The sequence below is a fragment of the Varanus komodoensis genome, unplaced genomic scaffold (genome assembly GCF_004798865.1).
Source record: "Varanus komodoensis strain SLA01 unplaced genomic scaffold, ASM479886v1 scaffold2, whole genome shotgun sequence".
In the NCBI taxonomy this organism is placed as follows: Eukaryota; Metazoa; Chordata; class Lepidosauria; order Squamata; family Varanidae; genus Varanus; species Varanus komodoensis.
This window is the reverse complement of record NW_025335568.1, coordinates 65,872,325-65,895,711: the sequence shown is the minus strand read 5'-3', so window position 1 is coordinate 65,895,711 and position 23,387 is coordinate 65,872,325. Positions and strand designations below refer to the sequence as shown.

General features: G+C 39.0%; 1 protein-coding gene across 2 annotated transcripts in view; it reads right to left on the bottom strand.

Annotated features, from left to right (window-relative positions):
- Nucleotides 1-23,008, bottom strand: part of EML6 (EMAP like 6) — a 152,796-nt gene extending 129,788 nt beyond the window's left edge. For both annotated transcript variants that reach the window (XM_044428864.1, XM_044428863.1), the window contains exon 1: nucleotides 22,169-23,008. In XM_044428864.1, the coding sequence (XP_044284799.1) occupies nucleotides 22,169-22,365 (197 nt within the window). In that variant the 5' untranslated portion in view covers nucleotides 22,366-23,008. The remainder of the gene's footprint in view (nucleotides 1-22,168) is intronic.
- Between the last annotated feature and the right edge of the window lie 379 nt (nucleotides 23,009-23,387).

Here is a 23,387-nt window from a genome sequence, read left to right as displayed (position 1 = left end):
GGACACTCAGTTGCAGATGTATCTGGTGCTACTAGTACTAGCCCTCCGCTCTTCCCCAGTAGCATATTGGACACCTTCTGACCTGAGGGGCTTATCTTCTGGCATCATATCTTTTTGCCTTTTGGTACTGTCCATGGGGTTTTCATGGCAAAGATACTGGAGTGGGTTGCCATTTCCTTCTCCAGTGGATCACCTTTTGTCAGAGCTCTCTGCTATGACCTGTCCATCTTGGGTGGCCCTGCACGGCGTAGCTCATAGCTTCATTGAGCTATGCAAGCCCCTTCACCACGACAAGGCAGTGATCCATAAAGGAGATTAAAACAATTAGTAATCTAATAAAATAGATAAAACAATAAAATAGACCACATAATAAAATATATCCATACACACCAATAAGGACAACCAATAAATTAGCCAAAATTAAATTAAAACAAATAATCCCTATCAAGAGATAAATGTATTAAATTAATTTAATTTAATTAACTAGTCTTAGTCTTTATATCGCAAGGTTCTTTGTTGTTTTTTGCTGCAACAGCCTATCATGGCTACTTCTCTGGGAAAGAGAGCATTGCCTACTGGATGGTATAGAAATGTAGTGAATAAATTGAGCAGTCTGGGGAAAAATAAATATGACAGTATTACAATAACATGCATTGAGTGCTGCACAAGCTAGACCTGGATAAAATGCTACCATATATTGGCCCCTCCTTTAAGAACAATCCCCAGTGTTCCGGTTGCCTGGGTTTATTTTCTGACTTAAGCAAATTTTGGCATTACAGCAATTTACGCATACTGAATTTTGAATTAAGAGTTTGTTCCCAAATGTATACATTTGGGCATAACACAAGGAAAAAATAAATAAATAAGGCATTCAGCCTTAAAAACTGGTAGCAATCATGAACTGCAAATGCATATGCAGTAATTAAATGCCTAGAGCATGATAATGTCAATCAAATCTCACTACAGTTTGTTCTGTGCTTGTAAGCACAGTGGAACGTAATTTTTCTCCCTAAGGCAGAGTGAGTAATTAACTGCTTTGGGATTCCCTGAGATACTGTGCTCTTTCTAAATTAACACATCAGTGAACACAGTCCATATCCAGACAGGGCCAGCTAAGACAGGACAGAAAGCAAAGTAAGCCACCACGGAGTATAAAAAATAACCGCACAAATAGCACATTTTCTTTTTAAAAATAAAAGTTGTAAGGGAAAGAAAGGAAAGATCTAGGGTGTGGCACTACTGATAATTACAGAAGACAAACCCTTATAATTTAAACTCATTGTTGCTGTTGGCCTTCTGTTGTTCATTTTGAAACTCTAGTTGTCAGTTCCAACTTAGATACAGACAATTAGTAATTTGGTTACTTGTCTGGCCAGTCAGTTAACTGGTGTAAGTCAACTGGAGATACCGTATCCCACAGCGTACTAGTTAACTGGCAGTTTAGGTGCCAACCAGATTTTATTACTTATCTGGGAATACTCATCCCTATATCTCAAATGACTGAGCTAAAGTTGAGTAAGTTGACTGAGATCTTATGGGATGTTGAGAGATGGGTATCTTTAAGGATAAGCTTAAGGGGCAGGGTAAATATAACTAAAAATGAATGTAATGACTCAGATTGTTTAACATGGGATCCATCTATTTAGACCTTGTACTTATGTCCAAAAAACATCAGGTTAATAATATACAGTTTGTGATGGAAAGTTCTTTAATATTAGCCAGTACACATGTTATTCTTATCTACTTGCTTCCATACAGTCAACATAAATGGTTTCTCTGTGCCTTTTTGACAGTTTAAATAAATAAATAAAAGACTAATATTACAGGAAGGACAAATTGCCATCTTTGATAACAAATGGGTTGAGGACTTAACTATGCTTTCATTTTTGAAGAGGTGGTAATCTGCAAATGCATACATGTATTAATATTTAGTCTGCCTTTGCTGAAGCTTATGTGTATCTATTCCTATAGCTAGTGGTATATCTCACACTCTGAACAATATATAGGATATGCAGTACATACGTATTATAACAGATCTGTTCAGATCTTGTGTAAGAAAAGTATACTACTGTAACTCATTTTACATTTTAATGGCTTTCAATTTTGCTTTTGTTTTGATTTACTGACGCTCGCAATAAAAAGAGAAAGAGTCAAGCCCTACAGTAGTTGCACTACTCTTGTTTAACACCTTTGTTTTACAAAGCACTGGTAGCTGCCCCTCTGGATGTATTCTGCCAGTTGGTAAAGACCTGCCTGCTTGTTTTGTTTAAATGTTGCTTTACCTATGACATCTCTGTACCTTTGCTGCTTTTGTATTTTACTGAATTATTACAGAATGTGTTATTTTATATTGTATTGAAGGGAATGCAAGGGAACCTGAAAGAAATTTCAGAGATCACTTTCCAAGACTGCTCAGTCACATACCACTCCCTTTTATCCTATTGATACATTCATAGTTCTTGTTTTTATCTCTCTGAAGCACCAGTTAAAATGCAAGAAAATGCCTATTCATGATATTAAAAGTCTGTGGGGGAAAGAAGGGAGAGTTCAGAAGAGGGATTCTGACATAAATGAGTAAAGGGAGTGCATATTGAGGCCAAATGCCAAGATTTCTTCTAAATGAAAGATTCCAATTGTACAGGTACATAGTGGTCTTCAAATAGAAATGGTCTTCAAGTGAGCAATCGCATGTCTGATTATGCAGAACAGTGCCAAAGACATTCAGTTCTTAGATGTTTTCCAGTGCCATGGAAAAATTAGCAAGGGTAGGCAAGGTTAGGCAAGCAACACCAGATAACAATACCATAGAGACCTTTATTGCACTTTTCCCTCAGCTAAAACAATTATTTAGTTTTGTTGCTATTGTTCCTTTTTACTATCAGGGACTGGCAGATTCTCAAGATGCTTAGAGCTGTAGAGTCTCTGACAGCAGCAGCTTCTCGACTGTGTGCTTTCATTTGGATTCTCAGGAGGATTTAATACAGATTTTAAATTCATGACTGTATTTGATTTTTGCCAGTGTGTTTAATATCTAACATTTAAACTACTCTTTAAATCCTGTTTCATTTGTTTGTGATCATGCCAAGCTAAACTTACACTTTAATTACATAGTATCTTGGCAAGAAGCACCAACCCATTCTAAGCAGTAAGAGATAGCATTAATAGCAGTTTAAACGTTAGATGCTATAGATCAGAAAATTAACTGGTTATTTCAAACTAACATGTGAAATTTGGTTTCACCATCGCCCTTTAAGAACTGGTACCCCTTGGGGTTGCTAGATCACCACTGCAGCAGTGGCAGTAGAAAATCAGGGGGGAAATCCTATCACTCTGCTTCTAGAAACTTAACTCACAATGTTACCCATGTTTGGACAGAAAAAGGCCCTCATGCCTTGGGCTGGAGCTTGCTGGCACCTCTAGGCTGCTTTTCTGCCTAAATATGCATATGATCACACCATTAATGAACATATGCTCTCTTGGCTTTCTCTCAAACTACACGGCCCACCAAACATTTCGTCTTCCCTGTCTGCCAGTAGTGCACATTCCCTGTTTTCTCCAGGTCCTATATAAAATTTTGCTCCAATTTCATTTCTTTCTCGTCTTCCCCTTTCTTTAACTCCAGTACTACCCATCATTTGCTCAGGCTACTACCATTTATCTACCATCCCCTCAGCAATTCCATCTCCCTCTCTCCTCCTGACTATAAGTACTGTTTCTTCATTGCCTCCTTTTTGTCATATTTCTCCAGAAACAGGTACACTGGTGCCTTGACAATGCCAACATAGCTATGCCATAATGCTTGTGTCCCTTCTGTTTTAATTGGATGACCTGCTTGACCATCCTTTAGGGAACAAATTAATAAGCAATAACTATAAACAGGAATATTCCTGCAAGCTGTTGTGGTATTTTTGTCTTTGGCACACAGCATCATCACTGCTTCATTTCTATACTGAGAGTTTCCAGGACTCAAGTTCGCCTGAAAGTTATACTCTCTGAAAGAACTTCCATCAGAATGAAGGGGGAGTCCATTTTAGAACTTCCATCAGGGTAAAGGGTAAATTAGGTAAACAATTGTCAATTGCACAGTTTAAAAAACTTCCTGGATGCAAAACACTAAAAATATATCCTTGCACACAGCAAGGCAGCATAGCAGGGAGCAATCTAGGCTAACCCCCCACTCCCATCCTAGTTTTCTTCCTAAGATAAGTTTTTATATGTAGAGAATTTCAAACAGGATCCCCCTCCCCATCACACACGTATAGCTCAGACTATAGCAACCAACTCTCTGAGAAAAGAACTGGTCAGTCAAATCAGCCTTGTCTAAACAAATAGCTCACTATGTAATAAGAATGTTTATCAGCTATGCCATACTGCATGTCTGCAAGTTCCCTCATTTCAAACAAAATCCCAGTACATCTAACATGTCGGGAAGAAGGCAAGTTAGAACCTTTCCTGATGACATTTAATTTTCTATATTTGGAAAATATATTTGATTGAAAGGAATTCATCTAACTGTGTGATAATCATACAAACCAGCAGTTTGGAATAGTATAGCCCAGAAACATTGCATTGCACAATAAGGTATTTGGGTTAATGTCAGTTTCACCAATGAGAAAACTCAGAGATGTGCAGATCATGTTAGTGTTATAAGAAGCAACTGCCTCCATGCGAATTTAGAAATCCTACTGATTTACTTCCAAAAAGTAAAATTAGAATGCTGTTTTTTAACCTTTTTTTTGGTAATAAATGGAGTAACATACTGTCACAGTGTGCATGGGTTCCTGAAGGCCTAAGACCCAGAAGAAAATGAAGAATGAAAAAGCATGATGGGACTGACCAGACTGAGAAAACCGAGAGGCCGGGAGTGTTTGGAGAATGGAACATAACAGATCAGATAAGCCCACGCTGTACCATCCAGAGAGAGAATGGAATGAGACCAGAGTGCGTGTGTTCAAGATAAAGACCAGCATGTTCTGTGTCAGCTCTGCTCAGAGGAGTTCGCTGTTCAATCCACTTTGACCAAGCTGATAGCATCAACTTAAAGGTATAAAATGACTGGGCTTTCCAGCTCCCGTGTGTGTCAGAACAGCGCTGCTACTGGTCACCTACAGTCCCGATGGATCACCAGGAGGGTCTACTGGCTGTGAGGATGAGTGTTGCATGAATGCGAGTGTGAATGAGGCCTCTTGATATTGTTGCTGGTGATTGCTGAACTTGTATTCTTATACTTCTGTATTCTTTATATCATAGAATAAATGTCACATGCATAGTGTTCAAAACCCAGATCTGGTGTTCAGTCTCTTTGAAGGAGCTTTCCTTGGAAACCTGATAGTCTCCTCTTTACTGAATCAAGGCCTACTTTAGCACGGTCATAATATCACATTGCTTGCCAACATCAGTTATTTCCTACATAAAAAGGTAAGTAAAATGTAGAATTTGAACTGATGCATTTTGTGTTTCACTCGTATAGTGCATTCAAGTTGAAAATAAAAGACTTGAACTGAACTTTCACTAAAGTTTTACATACACTGAACTTTCTGTAGATTGAATCAGACCATTGGTCCACCTGGGCCAGTACTGTCTTATCTAACAAGCAGTGGCTATTTAAGATCTCAAGCAAGCTTGCAAGCTTTCATCTTTTGATGCCACCACACTTTCCACCTGGGGCCTCCTGTAGAACACAGAATGCATGTGTTCTGTCACATAGCTTAGCTATTCTATCTCCAAATACCATACTATACAGGTAAGTTATAGCACATTTACATGCGTTCATACATGTTTTAACTAGTTACCAAACTCAAGTTCCTCTTCTACCTGTAAGCTAATTCTGTTCTTACAATAATAAGATTAACTACTAACTCTTGACACTTTGGTGGATCAATGCCTTTTCTAAATTTCCGTAAACATGCCAGGGAAGTTTAATAGCATTCTACAAGACATAATGTGATTCCTTGTTGGACTTCTTCCCAATATTCCTTGGTAATAGACAGACAGACAATTGATTAGTAAGTACTGATGGTATTTGAGAATAAATGCTAGAAACAACATAACTGAAAATGCAAGTAACAACTGAATTCAGTTCCTCAGAAGCTGAAGTAAATGAAAACAAGTGATTGAACTAAAAATCTAATTTATTTTTGTCTTTCTCATTTGAGATTAGCAGATACTAGTTCCCAACAAAACAATAAAGCTCCCTCTCTAGGAGTCCTTCCAGATGAAGCTTTTATTGTGCAATTGTATTACCTCATTCACTGAATTTTGCAATGGGTCCAGGTTACATTGTTTTCAATTTGTAGCCCTCCCATGTGTTTCACACTGCGTCTTCCATCTTTTTTTCTTACCAGAAAAATATCAATCAAGGAAGAAAAGATGGAATAGCGATACACTGCATTTTCATTGTTAATGCTAGGAGTTCTTTATCTAGAAACAGAATAGCATCACAATATTTTCAGCTTCTGATATTTCACATGCATTTTCCATGATATAAAGTTACTGTCACACTTGTAATAGAAACTGTTGACAAAAATATACATTTTGCTTATACATTAATAAGCAAAGAACAGTCCCTCTCCCTCTTCATTCTATGTCTATGTTGCATTATAACTTCAGAGTTATTTATGACTTCTAAAGTTTTTTCAGTCCATGTCTCTCTTTCAGAATACTTTACCAAAAATTGTACAACTGATGAATTCTTAATGTTTGGTGGAGTCTCTGCACTGGGTCAGAATTATAGCATTCCCAACCCCCCCCGCCCCCTTTTTAAACAGAGGGGATGATAAAAACATACTCTATATCATTTGGACATATTGAAGCAATTATATTTGTTACAGCCATGTAAATAAGCCCACAATTCATAGCTGAGTCTTTTTTAGCCACTAAAACGAATTTTACAAGCCTGTTGGCTAGTATGCCTCTCCTTTAACAGCCTGTTGCATTTCTTCCTCATCTGCACAGAGGAAGAATGGAGGGCTCACTCACTTGCCCAGACAGAAGATCACGAACTCATCAGTATGTATGTATGTATGTATGTATGTATGTATGTATTTAAAGTTTTTCTATGCCGCCCATTACTAAAAAAGTCTCTGGACAGCTTACAAGGAGCAAAAAAAACCAAGGAACAAAAATCATAACAGCAACAACACACAGCACACTGCATCTAAAAAGAGGGATAAAAACAAGGATAAAAACAATTAATTGTTAAAATACCAGGATTCAATAGTTATCCATGGAAGGTAAGAAAAACCATGCCAAAGGTCTTTTATTCCAGCTTTCTGAACACATGGTTGCAAACCAGCTGCCCACAGGATCACTCAAGCAGGATGAGTACAAGACCTCCTCCTGCCCAGCTCCTCAGCAACTGGTGTGTGCAGGCATGCTACTTCTGCTAAAGGAGGGAGCACATAGCCAGCAAGGCGAGTAGCCACTGATAATCTCTTAGCATCCATCTGCCCAAGCCCCTTTTAAAGCTAACCACATTCACTTCCCATGGCAGCAAACTCCATTGTTTTACTATACATTATGTGAAGTACTCCCTTTCATTTGTCCTAAACCTATGTTGTGTTCTATTGTTACCTACGTATGTCATTGTTGTTACAAATCTATATATAGCAAGGTTTAATACAAGGTTTTCCCACTTTCTTTGTGTAATGGAATGTTCTAGGACAACATTTTCAACATTAGCTTCCTTTGCAAGGAAGGAATGTTGGAGACATGATGGAATTTTCAGATGGCAGGCACACAACATCCCTGGAGAAAAACATTTTTTTTCCTGTGATCATGGTAACAAGCTTAGAAATAGAATAGTTTGATAAAGGCTTAACATCAGCCAATCATGGGCTTACTAATAATTGCTTTCAAATAACTCTGAATTCCATTACATTTTTGCAACACAACTGAATCATTTTTAGCAGAAGAAACAGCTATACCTGCTATTGAACACCTGTTAAGAGCAGAATAGTTGGCTCTTTTTATTTTCTGAGCAAATGATATAATGCTGAAATAACTTGTATGAAAAACCGGATACTGTCCAATTCTTTGCCTTTTAAGGAAATTAGAAGATTGTGCCTTGGAGATGCATTTTACCTCTCAAGAAATGGAAAACAATTTTCTTTTAGAAATAGAAATTCATTATTTGCAATCATAAAATCAGATACCCATGCAAATATTATACATACCAGTCACCCAACATGCAATGCCAGAAATGACTATATATGATAATAATGATCAGATACTTTAATTATAATAAATATCTCAAAGAACTGCACATTTAATTCAATATAGGCTTGTAATGATCATAATTCCCTTAGTTTTGCTCTTCATATTGTAAAAATATTTAAAATCAAAATTAAATAGGGAAAATAACAGCAGAAGAAACCATTTCTGTTCATTTCTCCGGACTGTCATTATGTATTAATAAATTGTGTCAAGCTAACTGACAAAATAAAGAGATCAGTTACCTTTAGGCAGTTGGGAGTCCTGTAGCTCCCTGAGTGAAAGAATTCAACACACTAGTCAGACCACACAGAAAATTCAGGATAATCACAAATGATAAATAATTTTGATCTGATTCTTTTGACTGCAATCTCACTTTTCATTATAGTTATATAAACAATGTTAGTTGTACTTAGAGCAGACCCACTAAAATAAATGGAACAAGTTAGACTGATATTGGATACAACTCATAATATGCAACATACATACATCTCCAGACCTGCAAAATAATAAACATGCAAGTCAATTGCAGAACCTGTTCTTTTTGATTTACTTATGATCATTGAAAAACATTTAAAGGTCCTTGTAAGATTCATTGAGGTAATGTATGCAAAGTATTATGAACACTCCCATGTGCTTTGATGATGATGACAGTGCACGGAATTTTTCTGGGTAAAGACCGGAACAAAACATGGTGCTAGAACCTACCCTTGAATTGCTTATACTGATGCAGCTTTACACTAATCTTTCAAAACACTTAAAAGGAACACTTAGATCTCCAGTGGAATTTGGGCTAGAACAACATGAAGAAAGAACAAGAAGATTGACAGAACCTTCTACAAATATTGCTTAAAAAGACAGATACTCAAACCCTGATTCGGCTTAAATTAACTGAAACATGGGAGAATTTGCAGAACAACTCATACTGTAGTGCAAGCCACACAGTGTGGGTTGTTTGCCCTAGAAACCACAATATGCTTGCTGGATAATTGGACATATCATGGAACCTTGCCTAACTTTCCCCCACACCCCCCCGCCATGGGTATCCAAAGGAAACTGCAGAAAGAATTACTTTTTCCCTACCTGCCCCCACCCCCAACCGCCATTGCAATCAAGATGGGAGACTGACTTGTGGCACTGCCTCAGAACAGAGGAACTGGGATCACTTCAGCCAGCTGAAGCAATTGCCACATATAATTTACTAAAGTATACATTCATTCATTTATTTTTTTCTACCAAAATATTGAAAGAGTATGCCAAATAATATTTATCCCTGCTCATTGACTCAGGATGAGTTGTAGTTACCTTCTGTATTTCATAAATTTGCTTTTTAAAATAACAATTGTATGCCCTTATTCTTAGTGGGCATGCTTCAGAAATAAAAGATATAATTCATCTTTCTTTGAAGTGCTTCTATCTACCACAGTCAGTGAAGATAATGCAATACTATAAGGCAGATTAGCTTATAACTTTATATCAGCCTGCCATACAATCTGTTTGCCTCAAATGTTCAAACTATATTCAGATATATCTGCAAAATCAACATTTGTTTTGTAGATTAAGGATTCTTAAGAGCACTTCAATGTTCCCACAGAATCCATCCCCCCATGCTTACAGCTTTTGAATGCATAGCATGCTTTCAGACACCATTAAGATTTGACCTTTCCAAATGGGAACATTTACAATGCTGAGTGAAATACTGTACTGGTCTTTTTTTGCTTCCACTAGCTCTTCAGTTTTTAGTTTTTTTTACATTCCCACTCTTGTCAAACATGCCTACACAGTATCTTACATATGTATGTGCATTTAGTGGTCCACAATACAGTATGTTCTGTTTTTTCATACTGTTGCCAAGATGCATCTTTTTTCACATAAGAAAAATGAATGAATGATTCAGACAGTGTATTAGGACTGGGCATACAATTAATGTCACCGTACTGTAAACCACTAGTTCAAGGTGAATTCTTTATATGCTGCAGCCACCACAGCTCCTACCTTACAGATGGTTATGTGTAAAAATTTGCCAACTGGATAAGTATATGTGGGTAATTGATAGGTTGATAAAAGATTTTAGTATCTGAGAGGTTACAAATGTCTATAATAATTTTCTGATAGTTTGTGCACTGGTTTGCACATCCTTTCACTCAATGGGGCTTAATTCTGAGTACACATATAAAGGATTGCACAGTTAGAATTAAATCGCAAACAAAGGAAATAATCAAGACAACCTTATGGCTTGTAGGTCTCATTAATTTTACTGAAGAGAATTAAGCATGTAATTAAATTTCTTACTGAAATTACTAAAAGTATTTCATCCTGACTCTACTCAGTCCATTGTTCTGGTCATGGGCTAGATTTCTGAATTAATTAAAAGATGCAGTGAGTGAGGGAATTTTCTACCTGGACACCATACAGTAATGACACACTTCATCACGACACTGGGAAAATCCAGCTTTGTTCGCTCTTATGTGATAACCAGTCCACAGTACTAATAAATCATATTTAATCTGACAAACTTCCTCACCTCTGGATATAAAAGACCTAACAACCCTTCTGTAAGGCAATGACAGTCAACATCCAAACTAAAAGAGAGAGCTGAACCTTGCTGTAAATAATTAGACCTTTAGGGCATGGCCAGGCAATAGCTTCTCTACTCTGAGTTCAAATTAATGTGCAAAAATGGAAGTGAGAGTAATTTGGATTCAAAATGTTTCATAAAATAAACTAGGAGAGTACCTCCACCTCATAATACTAAGTGCTGAGGAGCAGCAGCAGGAGAGGGCCATTACTGCCATGTACTGCTTGCACACTTTCCACAGACATCTGATTGGTCACTATGGGAAACAGCGTGCCAGACAAAATTGGCCTTTAGCTGGATCCAGCAGGGCTCTTTTTATGTCCTTATGTTCTGTTCTCTTTTTGCCAGGTTCAAACTGTAGCTCTTAAACAGAAACTGCACAGCCAGCACTGATCCTGTGAATACTACCACCTGTGGCATAAATGGGCACAAACAGTGCAAAATTAAGTCACTGGGCTGTATGAACATTACGGCTGTATGGATTTGATGTCTATTTGCTCCCCCCCCCCACTGTGAAATAAGCAAACAGATGAATCTATAACATATTTCTGATATGCAGTTATGAGATATATTTAATTCTAAATTAATTTTTCTGCACAATCTTTTGCCTGTTTAATCACAAACTACATAAAATTGCCATTACCAAGAAATCCATTTCCATGTTAAGCTTTAGCTGCCTGGAAGCTCCATTTTGTGAGGGGAACTTGCATGCATTTATGGAAGCATCTTGCATGTTGTGGTGTCTCTGGGTCATCAAATCCATACAACCATACATAAAGGGCAGAGTGTGGAACTTTTGCCAAATTAGACTGAATGACATTGGCTGGGTACTGGTGAAAGCTTTTCATTCCCCTCTCTCCTCCTGGAAGTCAAAGAAGTTATGTACCCACTGGTGATTGGACAAAGCAGCTTGTTTTTGAGAAAAATATTCTGATAGTCAGGAATTGGCTAAGAAGGTGCACCCTGAATTTGTCCGAATTCTTGGGTAGGCTGGTATAAAGCCAGAAAGGCTTCTGTTGCCATTTGGTCTCCATTTTTGTTTTCAGCTTTGTTCTTGTCTTCATGCTTCATTTGCTTCATTAACTCTGGGTCCTTGAGCTTTTGAATCCTGAACTAGACCCTGTCCTATGGGAAGACACTTACTAAGATATATTAAATGCTTATGTATTGCTTTGTTATTTTTGTCTGCCACACTAATCTGAAGAGTTTCGCTGGTCTCTGATTTCTGTACATTTTTTGTCTTTCCCTGCCTTCTCTATGTAATTAAGCTTGTTCTTTACCTTTTGAGATACGTGTGCTTTCTTCCAGGAAAAACCTCAATACTAATTTCCAGCACCTTGCTACCATTTCAAGTTTCTGACCTAGAAGCTTGAAACAGAAAATGCTGGCTTGGTACTATCTACACTGGCTGCCAATTGAACTCCAGGCCCAATTTAAGGTGCAGGTAATGACCTATAAAGTCCTAAATGGCTTGGGTCCTGGATACCTGAAGGAGCGTCTTCCTTCCTTGAGATCTGAGGCAGAGGTCCTTCTCCGAGAGTCCTCTTTGAAGGAAATTAGGAGGGTAGCTACCTGGAGAAGGGCCTTTTCCACAGTGGCGCCATGACTTTGGAACATGCTCCCCAGGGAGGTTCACCTGGCGCCATCACTTTAGTCTTTTCAGCATCAGGCAAAAACCTTTTGATTTCCCAACATTTTAATATTTAATTGGTTTTATCTTTGATTTTATTATTAATAGTTGGATGCAGTATGTTGTTTGGTGGTATGCTGTTTTTTGTAAGCCATTCAAAGACTCTGGGATGGGAGCAAAAAACTTTAAATAAATAAATACCTTATTTCCAAAGAAGTAGGAAGGTTCTTTAAGGTCTGGGCCTCCTTAGCCCATGTAAAGAATGTAAGAAAAGCCAAGGTATACCTTGGCAGTCTACCAAGTAATTTTTTGCTGTCTATCTGTGCTGAAGAGTTAGGGGCAACCCCCCCCCCCACTCTACCCTCTTCACTGTCATGCAAGTTAACACTCTCACTAACTTTAAACCAAGCATTTTCCATAGTTGCATGAATTAAGCATCACTGTTCCATAAGACAATTCTCTTTGAAGTGCTTATCTGCAGAAGAAGAAACTGGAAGAGGAGGAAAGCTCATGTGGGATTTATTTCACAATGAGAGCACAGTAAGAAATACGTTGGTCAAATGACAGGAACATGACAGTGTTACTAGACTAACCACAGAACACACCAGTTGCTCAAGCAGGAGTCTTACAATTTAAACCTCTTAATGAACTGGCATTCTTGATAGCCCTAAGTCCTTCCCTTCCACAGTTCCCTTTGAGATGCCAACAGCTCCAAAAGGAAAAGTCTACTAACTGGTATTTTTCACACAGCATTCTTTGTAAAGAATGCTCCTGTATGTACGACACAAATCTTTGAGAAAAGCAGATCCTGGGATGCATACTTACAGTCTGTCCTGTCCTCCTGCCCCACTCCTAGGCATTTTTCTTTCCAACTGTGTTTCAGTGCTAGAAATGATCTCAACTGTGATAAGAGCACCTGGAGGAGCAGGGTACAATACTGTGGGCAAGCCCAGGAGGAATTCTTCTAGTGGTTTGTGAGTGCTTTTCATTCTCTGTTGGTGCTTCCAGACAGATGGCTCCAGCACTACCAAATGGAACCCTCACTCCCTTGCTGTTATTCTACCTCTTCCTGCTTAACAGATTTGCCTGGGGCTAAGTCACAGGAGGGTTATATATGGTAGAAGTTATCTGGACCCCTCCTAAAACTCTGTGAAGGAGACAAGATGATTTGCATGATAAAAAGCTTTGTCTGGAAGCATGCTGACAGTGTGTTCAGAAGTGCATTGGAGTGGGGATGTATAGAGATTCTCTGAAAGAAACCAGAAAGGGATAACACCACACTTATTTACAGAAGGATTTTCGTGGCATATAGAAGTGTTCAAAGAATTTATACAGGCGGACTTGAAAATGCATTTTTATATCATGCTAAACACATGAGTACCCTTCTTAAAATTTCGGTCTATCAATGTATTTAGTATTAATGTGGTGTGCAACTGTTTTATCATTAAATCTTTTTCACACATGCAATAGACATATTTCAGAAGGAGTGGGGCGCCCAGTAATAAAGCAAAATCATCTCAGGTAAAAATTTAAATGTGCTGTTTATACAGTGCCACCTATGAAGCATTTTTGTTAGTCGCAAAGTGGCGTCTGACCCATCGAGACCCCACAGACAACATTCCTCCGGAGGACAAGTCCCATTTGAAGTGGACTACAATCTAAAATTAGACACAAAGCACACAACTGGTGAAGTGGATAAAGATAAAATTGTATTATTGGAGTTATACACCCAACACCTAAGTAATATTAAAAGCAAAGCAAGATTTTAAAAAACGTATGTTAAGAATATATATTTAAATACATTCCTTAACTTGTCATTTACAGTCATCATTTCTTATACTTGGAGGTTGGTTATACAAAAAGGTTTTTTTAGGTCACAGTCCAATGGGACTATGTGTACCCTATGCAGGGTGGGAGCAGTGTAGAGGTGATCTTTGCCTCCCTGCTCCTCCTTCCATACAAACCAGCCAGGCAGCTTATTTGGTCATCTGGCTGAAGTGCTTCAGACAGGGAGAGGATGAGGCTGAAATATCACCAGGAAATGTTACATCCTGGCAGACCCTTCTCTGCTATCCCCTGACGTATCCTCTTTACTCTTTCTCTGAAGTTGCTCCTACAATCTCAGAGAAGCAGGACAGGAAAGGGCTATCCTAACTTTTTTGACCTAAGATTTGGGCCCATAGGATTATTCTTTCTAAGCCTGCCTATATTTCTTTGTAGGCTAGACAAATTGGGCTTCCAAGCTCTCCAGAAGAAATAGTGCTCTTGATACAATTAGAATAAGGACCAATGGGATATCGCCACCACTATTAATTGGTAGCTGACTCCAGCTCACAATGATCTTGAGTCTTTTTATAATTTGCTAGACATGTCCTTCAAAAAATATGTAAAGTCACTATAAAAACTGCACTGGTCCTGACTCTGAGCCAGAAACTGACATTCTAATTACAGCTGGAGGATTCAGAGCCTTGGAACAATTCAAAATTCATGTCTTCCTTTGCTAGTGGAATAAGGTTATTATATGCACAAAAAGATCTTTCCTTGGCAAAAAAGAAAAGGAAAATGCATCTACATTTTGATACTTACAGATCCTTATCCTACAAAAAAGCAATTCTATGGTCCCCTGCAATGCATCCCAGGAATCACAGGCCTGTTTGGGAATAGCTTGGAATCTGACCTTGAAAGGATGAGTTGGAGAGCTGAGCCACCCCCTCACTGCAAGGGTGAAGAGAACTATCCTGGCTGCCCTCCAGGTGCCTTTTTGTTTCCAGGGGAAGGTACATAGTCTTCACAAGGAAAAGGTTACCTTTTGGATGTTATGCTGGCAACAATTTTAGATGGAGAGTGGCAGTCAGGTCAGAAGCCAGAGTTCCCACTCCAGAGAGTAACATCTTAACCACAAAGCCACAGGAGGAGAAACAACAGGCTCTCTGTGTATATAGACCAAGAATAGAACCATAGCTCAGTAGAACAGCAAACTTTGTCATACTTAAGCATCCATGTTCAATCCCAGAAGAACACGTTAGGAAGAGCTAACATTTGAGATAATACAATAACTGGGTTCACATGATACACTAAGCCACTGTGGCTTAGGGTGCTGCATGAACCCAGCTTGCTTCCTGAAGGGTGGCTTATAAGACTACCTGGGTGAGCTTATAAGTGAGCCTAACCCTGCCATGGCTCGTAGCAGGGTTCTGTATCCACTGTTGGGCTTCCTGTGTCGTCGAAATTTGGACAACACAAGCTTAGCAGTAGCCTAAAACACTAAAGAACTGCCTGGAAGGAGGAGCTGAAAGGCTTGCTACTCAGGACAAGCTACATTCCATGCCATTCTGTATCAAGTTGGTAACTATCCTACCCCAATAACTGAGCCATTCTTCTTCTGGCACAAGCCTGCCAAAAATGTACTCCTCTAATACAAGCATCGCAACATTTGCCTATTGCTGTCAGAAAAGAAACCAGACAGGCACTCATGCCAAATTGAACCAAGAGATGCTCCCCCTAATGAAAAGAAGCATTAGAAAAGCATGCTGGATCTGATCAATGGTCCATCCAGGCCACTCCATTCACATGGTGGTAAACAGCTGGCCATAGGATTGCTCAAGCAGAGTTCTGCCAGCCCAAGCTCTTCAGTAACTGGTGTATGCAGGTATACCACCCCTGATAATGCAGGTAGGACATAGTCAGCAAGGCTAGTAAGCACTGATAGTCCTCTCCTTTACAAATTTCTTCATTTCCCTTTTTAAAGCCATGCAAATCGGTGGCCATCACTGCATCCTGTAGCAGTAATTAATTTCTATAGTTTAACTATGTATTGTGTGAAAAAGCACTTCCTTTTATTTGTCTCCCACCAATTAACTTCATGGGATGACCCCAGATTCTAGTACATTTGAGAGGGAGAAAAATGTATCTCTCTTCACCCCCTGTACAATTTTAAACAGCTCTTTCTAGTCTCCCCTTACTCACCTTTTTTCTAAGCCATACAATCCCAGTTGTATCCATTCTTCTTAAGGGAGTTGTTCTTAACCCCTTCACCATTGTAACTGACCTTCTCTGTATTTTCCCAACTCAAATAATCCTTTTCAGGTGAGGCAACCAGAACTGTACTCAACATTCTAAGTGCAGTTGCAACAAAGAGCTGTATAAGGGGAGTACAATCTTGACAGTTTTATTTTCAGTTCTCTCCTTGTTATATTTAACACATAGGACTTGAGTACTGTCATTCAGGTAGCAGTCTGGAGTACTTTCCTGAGGGGGGACATGATATCCCTCTATAAGTACCTCAAAAGCTGTCACAAAGAGGAATATCAAGATCTCTTGCTGATGCCAGAGTGTAGGACACGGAATAATCCATTCAAGTTGCAACAACCCAGATTCAGCCTGGACATCAGGAAAGCTTCCTCACTGTTGGAACAATATGACAGTGGAACCAACTGCCTAGAGAGGTGGTGGGCTCTCCCACACCAGAGACTTTTCAAAAGAAACTGGACAGCCATCTGAGTGGGATGGTGTAACGTGGAGTCCTGCAACAGCAGGGGTTGGACCCCATGGGCTTCATGGCCCCTTCCAACTCTACTACTCTATGATTCTATGAAATGAACTTGGAGCTAGACCAGGGAAAGTATGGAGATCTGTTCTCAAGACTTCAGGGATCTTCTACCAGCAACTCACAGGCACCTGTCTGCAGAAGGGGAAAAGCAAGCCCAGCACAGCACTGTAGTTCTAGAAGTGCTTCCAGTACCGTCCTAGGTACTATGGGTGAACCACTGGAAGAACTGGGACTAGAGCTTGAAGGGACACTTCTCCACAAACTGTTCCAAGTAAGGGCAAGAGAAGAATCATCATCCTCAGTCCTTTACTTGGTGCATTACTTACTTACCAGAGCCCAGCAGTGCTCCTTCTTTGGCTTTCAAAAAGAGGAGCCTGTGGGGGAGAGGCTGAAGCCATGGATGTGCCCAGATAAGTGGGAGTGACATTTGAAGAACACAGGGAGCTAGGGGCAGAACTAGTGGAGGAGGAGCCACCACTAGCCAATGAAGTGCCGCATCTCTGAAACAAGCACAAAACTGGTAAGGTGCAACTTGCAAGAGAATTGCTGGACACCACTGATTTGGAAGTTCATATATAACCCTTTTAAGAAAATGAATGAGAAGAAATAGAGAAGAAATGTAAACTTTGAGAGAGCCCAGTGGGCTATGGGAGCAGTATAAAAATGCAATAAGAAATAAGAGTCAGAGCGCATCTATTGGCTATCTGCTAGATTATCTATCTCTGGCTGTTGCTGTTTCACTGCAAGGAAAATACTATCCACAACCAACCCTAACTTTTCTGACTGTTGGAAGCTTTTCCTGTATGATTACATCTATGAACCCATCAAAGGATAACACTGCTTCAAGCATGGAATTTCTTTGCTACAGCTGTGTCAAGAGAGCAAAATGTAGACATTGTCCAATATGGTTTCTGCCTGCTGAGATAATCAGTGCAACAACTGAAATGAACCTTCATTGCATTCATAAAACCCTGAAACCCCACCATCCGTTGCACATTAAATCACACACACACACAATAAACCAACTTAGAATAGGGTTGGTCTGCCAATTCCTACATTATTATAAAGTGTCTTACAGCATCGCTTAGCAGAGATTAGCAAGCTTACTGTGTAGTTTCACTACAAAGGCAAAGAATTGCACAATAAAGCCACAGTTAATACAGTAGGATTTAAGGTCTTATCTTAAAGTCAACCAAATTCGCACCAGTCAAAATAAAGTTCTGGACTTGCCATTGATTCCATCTAGTATTATTATCAAAAGTAACTGTACTAAACAGTCCATCATAGCTTTAGAATTAAAACAGGACTTTTAGAAAGGCACAGACAAGTATGAATTGTGAAACATTTCACTTAGGCAATTACCTTAACATATTTTAAAGTTGGCCAATTTGAAGCAATATTTTTTGAAACTTAAAAATGGGGAAAAGGAAATAAGGCAAACATGCTGGGGTCCAATTAATGGATCTTGTTCTATGCCGGGTCTTTCTGCAGTTTCCTGTCCTAGTGCCTCAGAATTGCCATCACATTGGCATATCTCATTTTATTCCTCATGTTAAACTTGGTTACCATATAAGCAAAATCAGGGATAGAACAAATAGAGCTCAGCAGCCCTTTAGAATAACTGTGCATATCGAGTAATACAGAAAAAAAGTGGGGGGGGGAGCATAAAGCACTACCAATATGCAAAAAAACAAGGCATGAGAAATGTATGAGGAAGTAGATCATGAATGGACAGATGTAACTTAGTACGTTTCAAGTAACTGTTAAGATGGTCTGCTTTGCAAAAGGATTGACTAAAATGAGTTGCCCTGACAAGCTTCACCAATTCATTGCAATATACTGTTTTTCAGAACCACTTGAATGAAATAAAAACAGAAAATAAAATACAAAAATGCTGGATAAGACTGCAACTTTATGTATTTACATAGAAATGACCCCCACTTGCATTCAGTGGAACTTCCAAATTACATAGACCCAGACTGGCTCCCATGGATTATCAACATGCTATTGACATTTATAAATTAAGTGAGACTTGAAACGAAATTATCCTATTCAGGGTTCTAGCCAGCTATAGCCTTTTTACAGGATATTCCATTCCATTCCCTTTCTGGACTATTTCCCCGCAGCAGTTGATAAACATGCCATGCCCATTGAGCACGCTTAGTTCTCACTGGCTTCCTTTTCCTGGAGACAAGGTTCTAAAGATCCTAGGTAAGTTTTTCAGCCTTGGGATTCACCCATACCTACCTGGCACCTCCCCTCCTAAGTGTAGAGGGCTCTGTTTTGACACTGTTAGTTTCAACATAGGAATAGGAAGGTTCCAGCCTGTGGGTAAGCAGAGACCTGCAGGCCTCTCAATCCAGAACTCCAAATTCTCCCCAGGCCATGCCTCCTCACCTACCCCATTCCAAGACTGATATTAGTAGTCCTGTCTTGGTTCTCTTTCTGTGGGAGGGACCTAGCACAAAACTAGCCAAGATGAATGCCTGAACACATATCCCATTTTTTCCTGTTGTGTACCAAACTAAGGTAAATATCACATCCATAATTTCACCTATTTTTGCCCCAGCCCCACCATCTATTGGAATATGGGATCAGATGCATTTCAACCAAGGCAATGCAGACTTTGCAAAAAAACAAAACAAAACAAAACTCCTTGTGGATAGGATTGTATTGTGACTCAACAGCTCTGAATGTGACACAATCAGCTGAAGAAAATTAGAAACAATTCTTCATGAGTATGTCTGCCATTATATCTGCTATGGCAGAAGGAGCTTTAGTAAGGGTCTTTTCCCATTCACTGGTGGGAAAGGGGAGCCCAGTGTCCATATGCAAATGGACCTAGATGGCAGCCAAAGAATTTAATTGCATACTTAATTTAATTTTGCATAGGAAAACAGAATTTAAGAATTTAATTTTGCATAGGAAAATAGAATTTAATAATTTAATTTTGTATAGGAAAATAGATGCTGACTTCATGGGATATGGTGGCAACTTCTGTCATAACTTAAAGTCCTAAGGGTGCACCAGACCTAAATTTAAGGAAAAATACTCTTTAGGGACATGCACATTCTTCGATTTCCTATAGTAACACCCAAACCATGGTAAAAAGCAAAGTCTAACCTATCTATAAATCATGGGAATGCTCTACATGACCTTGCTATTGCATTTTTTGTGGTGTAATATTTGTATTGTTATATTTTGTTAATTTCTCAATCATTGTTGTTCTCCATCTATTTATTTCATTTGCAGATTGAAAAGGAGCAAGTACACAATATGGCCAGGCTTACAGTCTATCCATAGTAAAAGAAACAGAAGGCTGGGGAAAAACACATGTCTAAATGAAGGCAGTGTCATGGGACTGAGCCACATGAGTCTTGAGCTCATGCAATTCCCCCTCCTCTTTCCTCCCTAGACATGTCCAGAAGGGGGAATTTGGAAACTTTTATTACATTTTAGAGAAACCACCGTTTCACATTGTCTAAATTTGGATCTGGATGAAACACTATGATTAATTGGAATCAGAAACAAAAGCTTCCAATCTCTTGTTTCTGTGGGCATGCAGAATGAACACATGAGCCCAGAATGAACACATGAGCCCAGAACTCATGGGCATAGCAATAAATCATGGTTTACTGTAAAGACCAAATGGAGTTAATGTGTGACTGAAAGGCTCGCCACATCCCATATCAGGTAGAAAAAAAAGTTTTGGCCAGGCCTTGATTGGAATCAAGTCTTTCGGATTTCACAATGCTTAGGAGAAGGTTATAAATCAAATTCAAGGAGATGTGAACAATCACTTTTCACAATAGCTGTAATTTACTACATTCAGTGAGGAAAGATATGTGAAAAAAGATATGTGAAAAATGTTGATCTGGTAACATCACTACCAAATCCAAGTAAAATGATTTTAGAAAAACTATGCATAACATAAAGTCATTCATATTATATATTTTTGTAAATTAAGAATAAATTTTGATTTCATGACAGAGCTACAGATGTCAGACTAACACAAATAAGAGATACGATGTTAAACCAAAATTAAAGTAAAATTAGGAAACCAATTCTGGAGAATAGAAATCAGCATAAATTATACAACCAAAGACATCCAGAGGTCTCATTCAAAGTTTGGCACAATGTTGATATCTAGACTGTTGGTATCTTAATAGCAGAAAAACACTAGCCTTTTAAACAGTAGCCTGCTGAATGTACAGGTAGACTTGAATGAATTTAGTATATTCCTAAATCCCCATAGTGTTGATCCAAGTCCCAGTAGTATTACTTTGCCGGGAAAGATTCAAAGCAAGCAGGTTAAGTGACAGTTAAAAAAGCTTCAACATGGCATTTAAATATACAGGGAATCCAGGCTGCTTCCCTCCATTACTTTTAACAAATATAGAAGCCAGCTCAAGAGTCACACCTGTTTCATAATGAATGAAACTGTACTACCACAAGGTTAGTTCAGTTATGTGTATTTCTGACAGAAGACATATTCTCTTTAATAGCTTTGAAAAACTCACCTTCATAAACATTTCCTTTCTAAAACACAAACATGCTCCTGACACAGTGTTGTCAGACATTGAAGCTACAATCCTATACACTCTTACCTGGAAGTAAGTCCCACTGAACCTAATGGGATTTACTCCAGAGTAGGCAAGTATAGGTTTGCACCATCTTCCACTCCCCTTAAAAATACAATTGACACTGTAATCCTGAATATACTTAGCTTAAAGCAAGCAGTACTTCATAGTAAACATTTAGAATGGGGCCATAAGGTCTATCCAGATGTTGAAATTTTGGAATTGGTATCAACACTGAATAGAATACCAGATTTATTACAGCTATAGGTATCACAGTCCAGCTGTTATTGATGGAACAGCATAATCTACACCTGTATACTACTGTTTAAGTAATAGTAATGAACATTGGAGGTTGGGAACTAAAATATTAATGTATTCAATCAAGTGCATGAGCTTCCAAATTTGGAGTGCAATTTAACTTAATTTCTTCCAGGATACTGGGCTGTGGGCACAAACATAAAATTTAAACAAGAGACAAGACTCAAATATCCCCAGCTTTCATATACACATATTCAGAAGTATTTGCTTTCCTAAAATGTCAGAGACATGATAAACCATGAGAAGTTGTGAAAGGTTGTTTTGCTAAATCCCCTCTCCATACTACAACACCCCTTTCTTACCTGATAATGTCATCATTGTGCCCCAGGAAAAATTTCTGGCTATGCTCTCTGGTGTTATACACCACCCCGACTCCAGCCACGAAGTAAACCACTTCCTTGCCAGCTGTGTAGTACAGGTTGTTGCGGCACTGGTGACCCCTATATCCATACACCCACTCCAGACGAAGCCGGCATCTAGGAGCTGTCCGATCCGCCATGATAATCAACCCCTCCTCCCCAGAAGCATACAAAAAAATCTGGTGCTACCCCCACCCTCACGTTGCTCGTCTTTCCCTGTTTTCTTCGTTCCAAATGCTGTCAATTCCTGCTTGGCTGCCAAGTCTTCCGGCTGCACTTTCCAACGCTGATGATTTTCAGTAAAAAATGCATTCAAGCTGAGTCCTGCTCTGCTGCTGCTTCAGCCGCCACTGCTGCTTTTGCTAGTGCTGAGCCGCCACCATAATCTTCTACTGCCAAAGATGAGCAGCTGCTGCTTTCCCACTGTTTTGCAACCCAGATAACTTGGGGGGGAGGGGGCACCTATATAAAGACTAATCAGTCCTGTATAAAACTATACATGTCAATTCCATCCAAAAGGAGAAAACGACTGTGTTACAATCATTGGGTGAAGAACGCTGGGACTGTGCACCTCCTCATCACATCTTCTAAGCTCCTTGCAAAGCAAAAGTCACTGCATTTCAAATGTGCTCATAGTTTTTAAAAGGTGCAAAAAGTGCAACGGATGTGCATAATTATCTTGTTCCTTTTCTATACTAGCAATAAGCTTGCATTCATGTTGTGACTGGGTAGCAAAGCACTCTTCTATGAATTTTCCTCATAATGCATTTGCAACAGTGCTAAGATAGGGCATTTCTAGAGGAAAAGAGAAACATCTCAATGTAATACATTCAAACAAGTTTATAATTTTAATAACAACACAAGTATGCTCAGTTGCACCTCCTCCTGCCTTAAAAACCCCCAAACATTTAAAAGATGAATTGAGTAATTTCAATGTACTGAGAGCAATGAAATCAGCCTTATTCATCAATAAAATGTAAAAAAGTTATGTAAATTAGACTACATGCAATTGTCTGGAACAGTATGTGTGCTGGAGCCCACCTTGGAATCTGTGAGAATCCCCTTGGGATAGGAGTTAAGGACTGTCAAGCTGGCCTGTAGTGGCCCTTTCTCCTGCTGTGTGATTAATTTAGGAGGGGGCATTCCAAGAAGATGTCAGCAT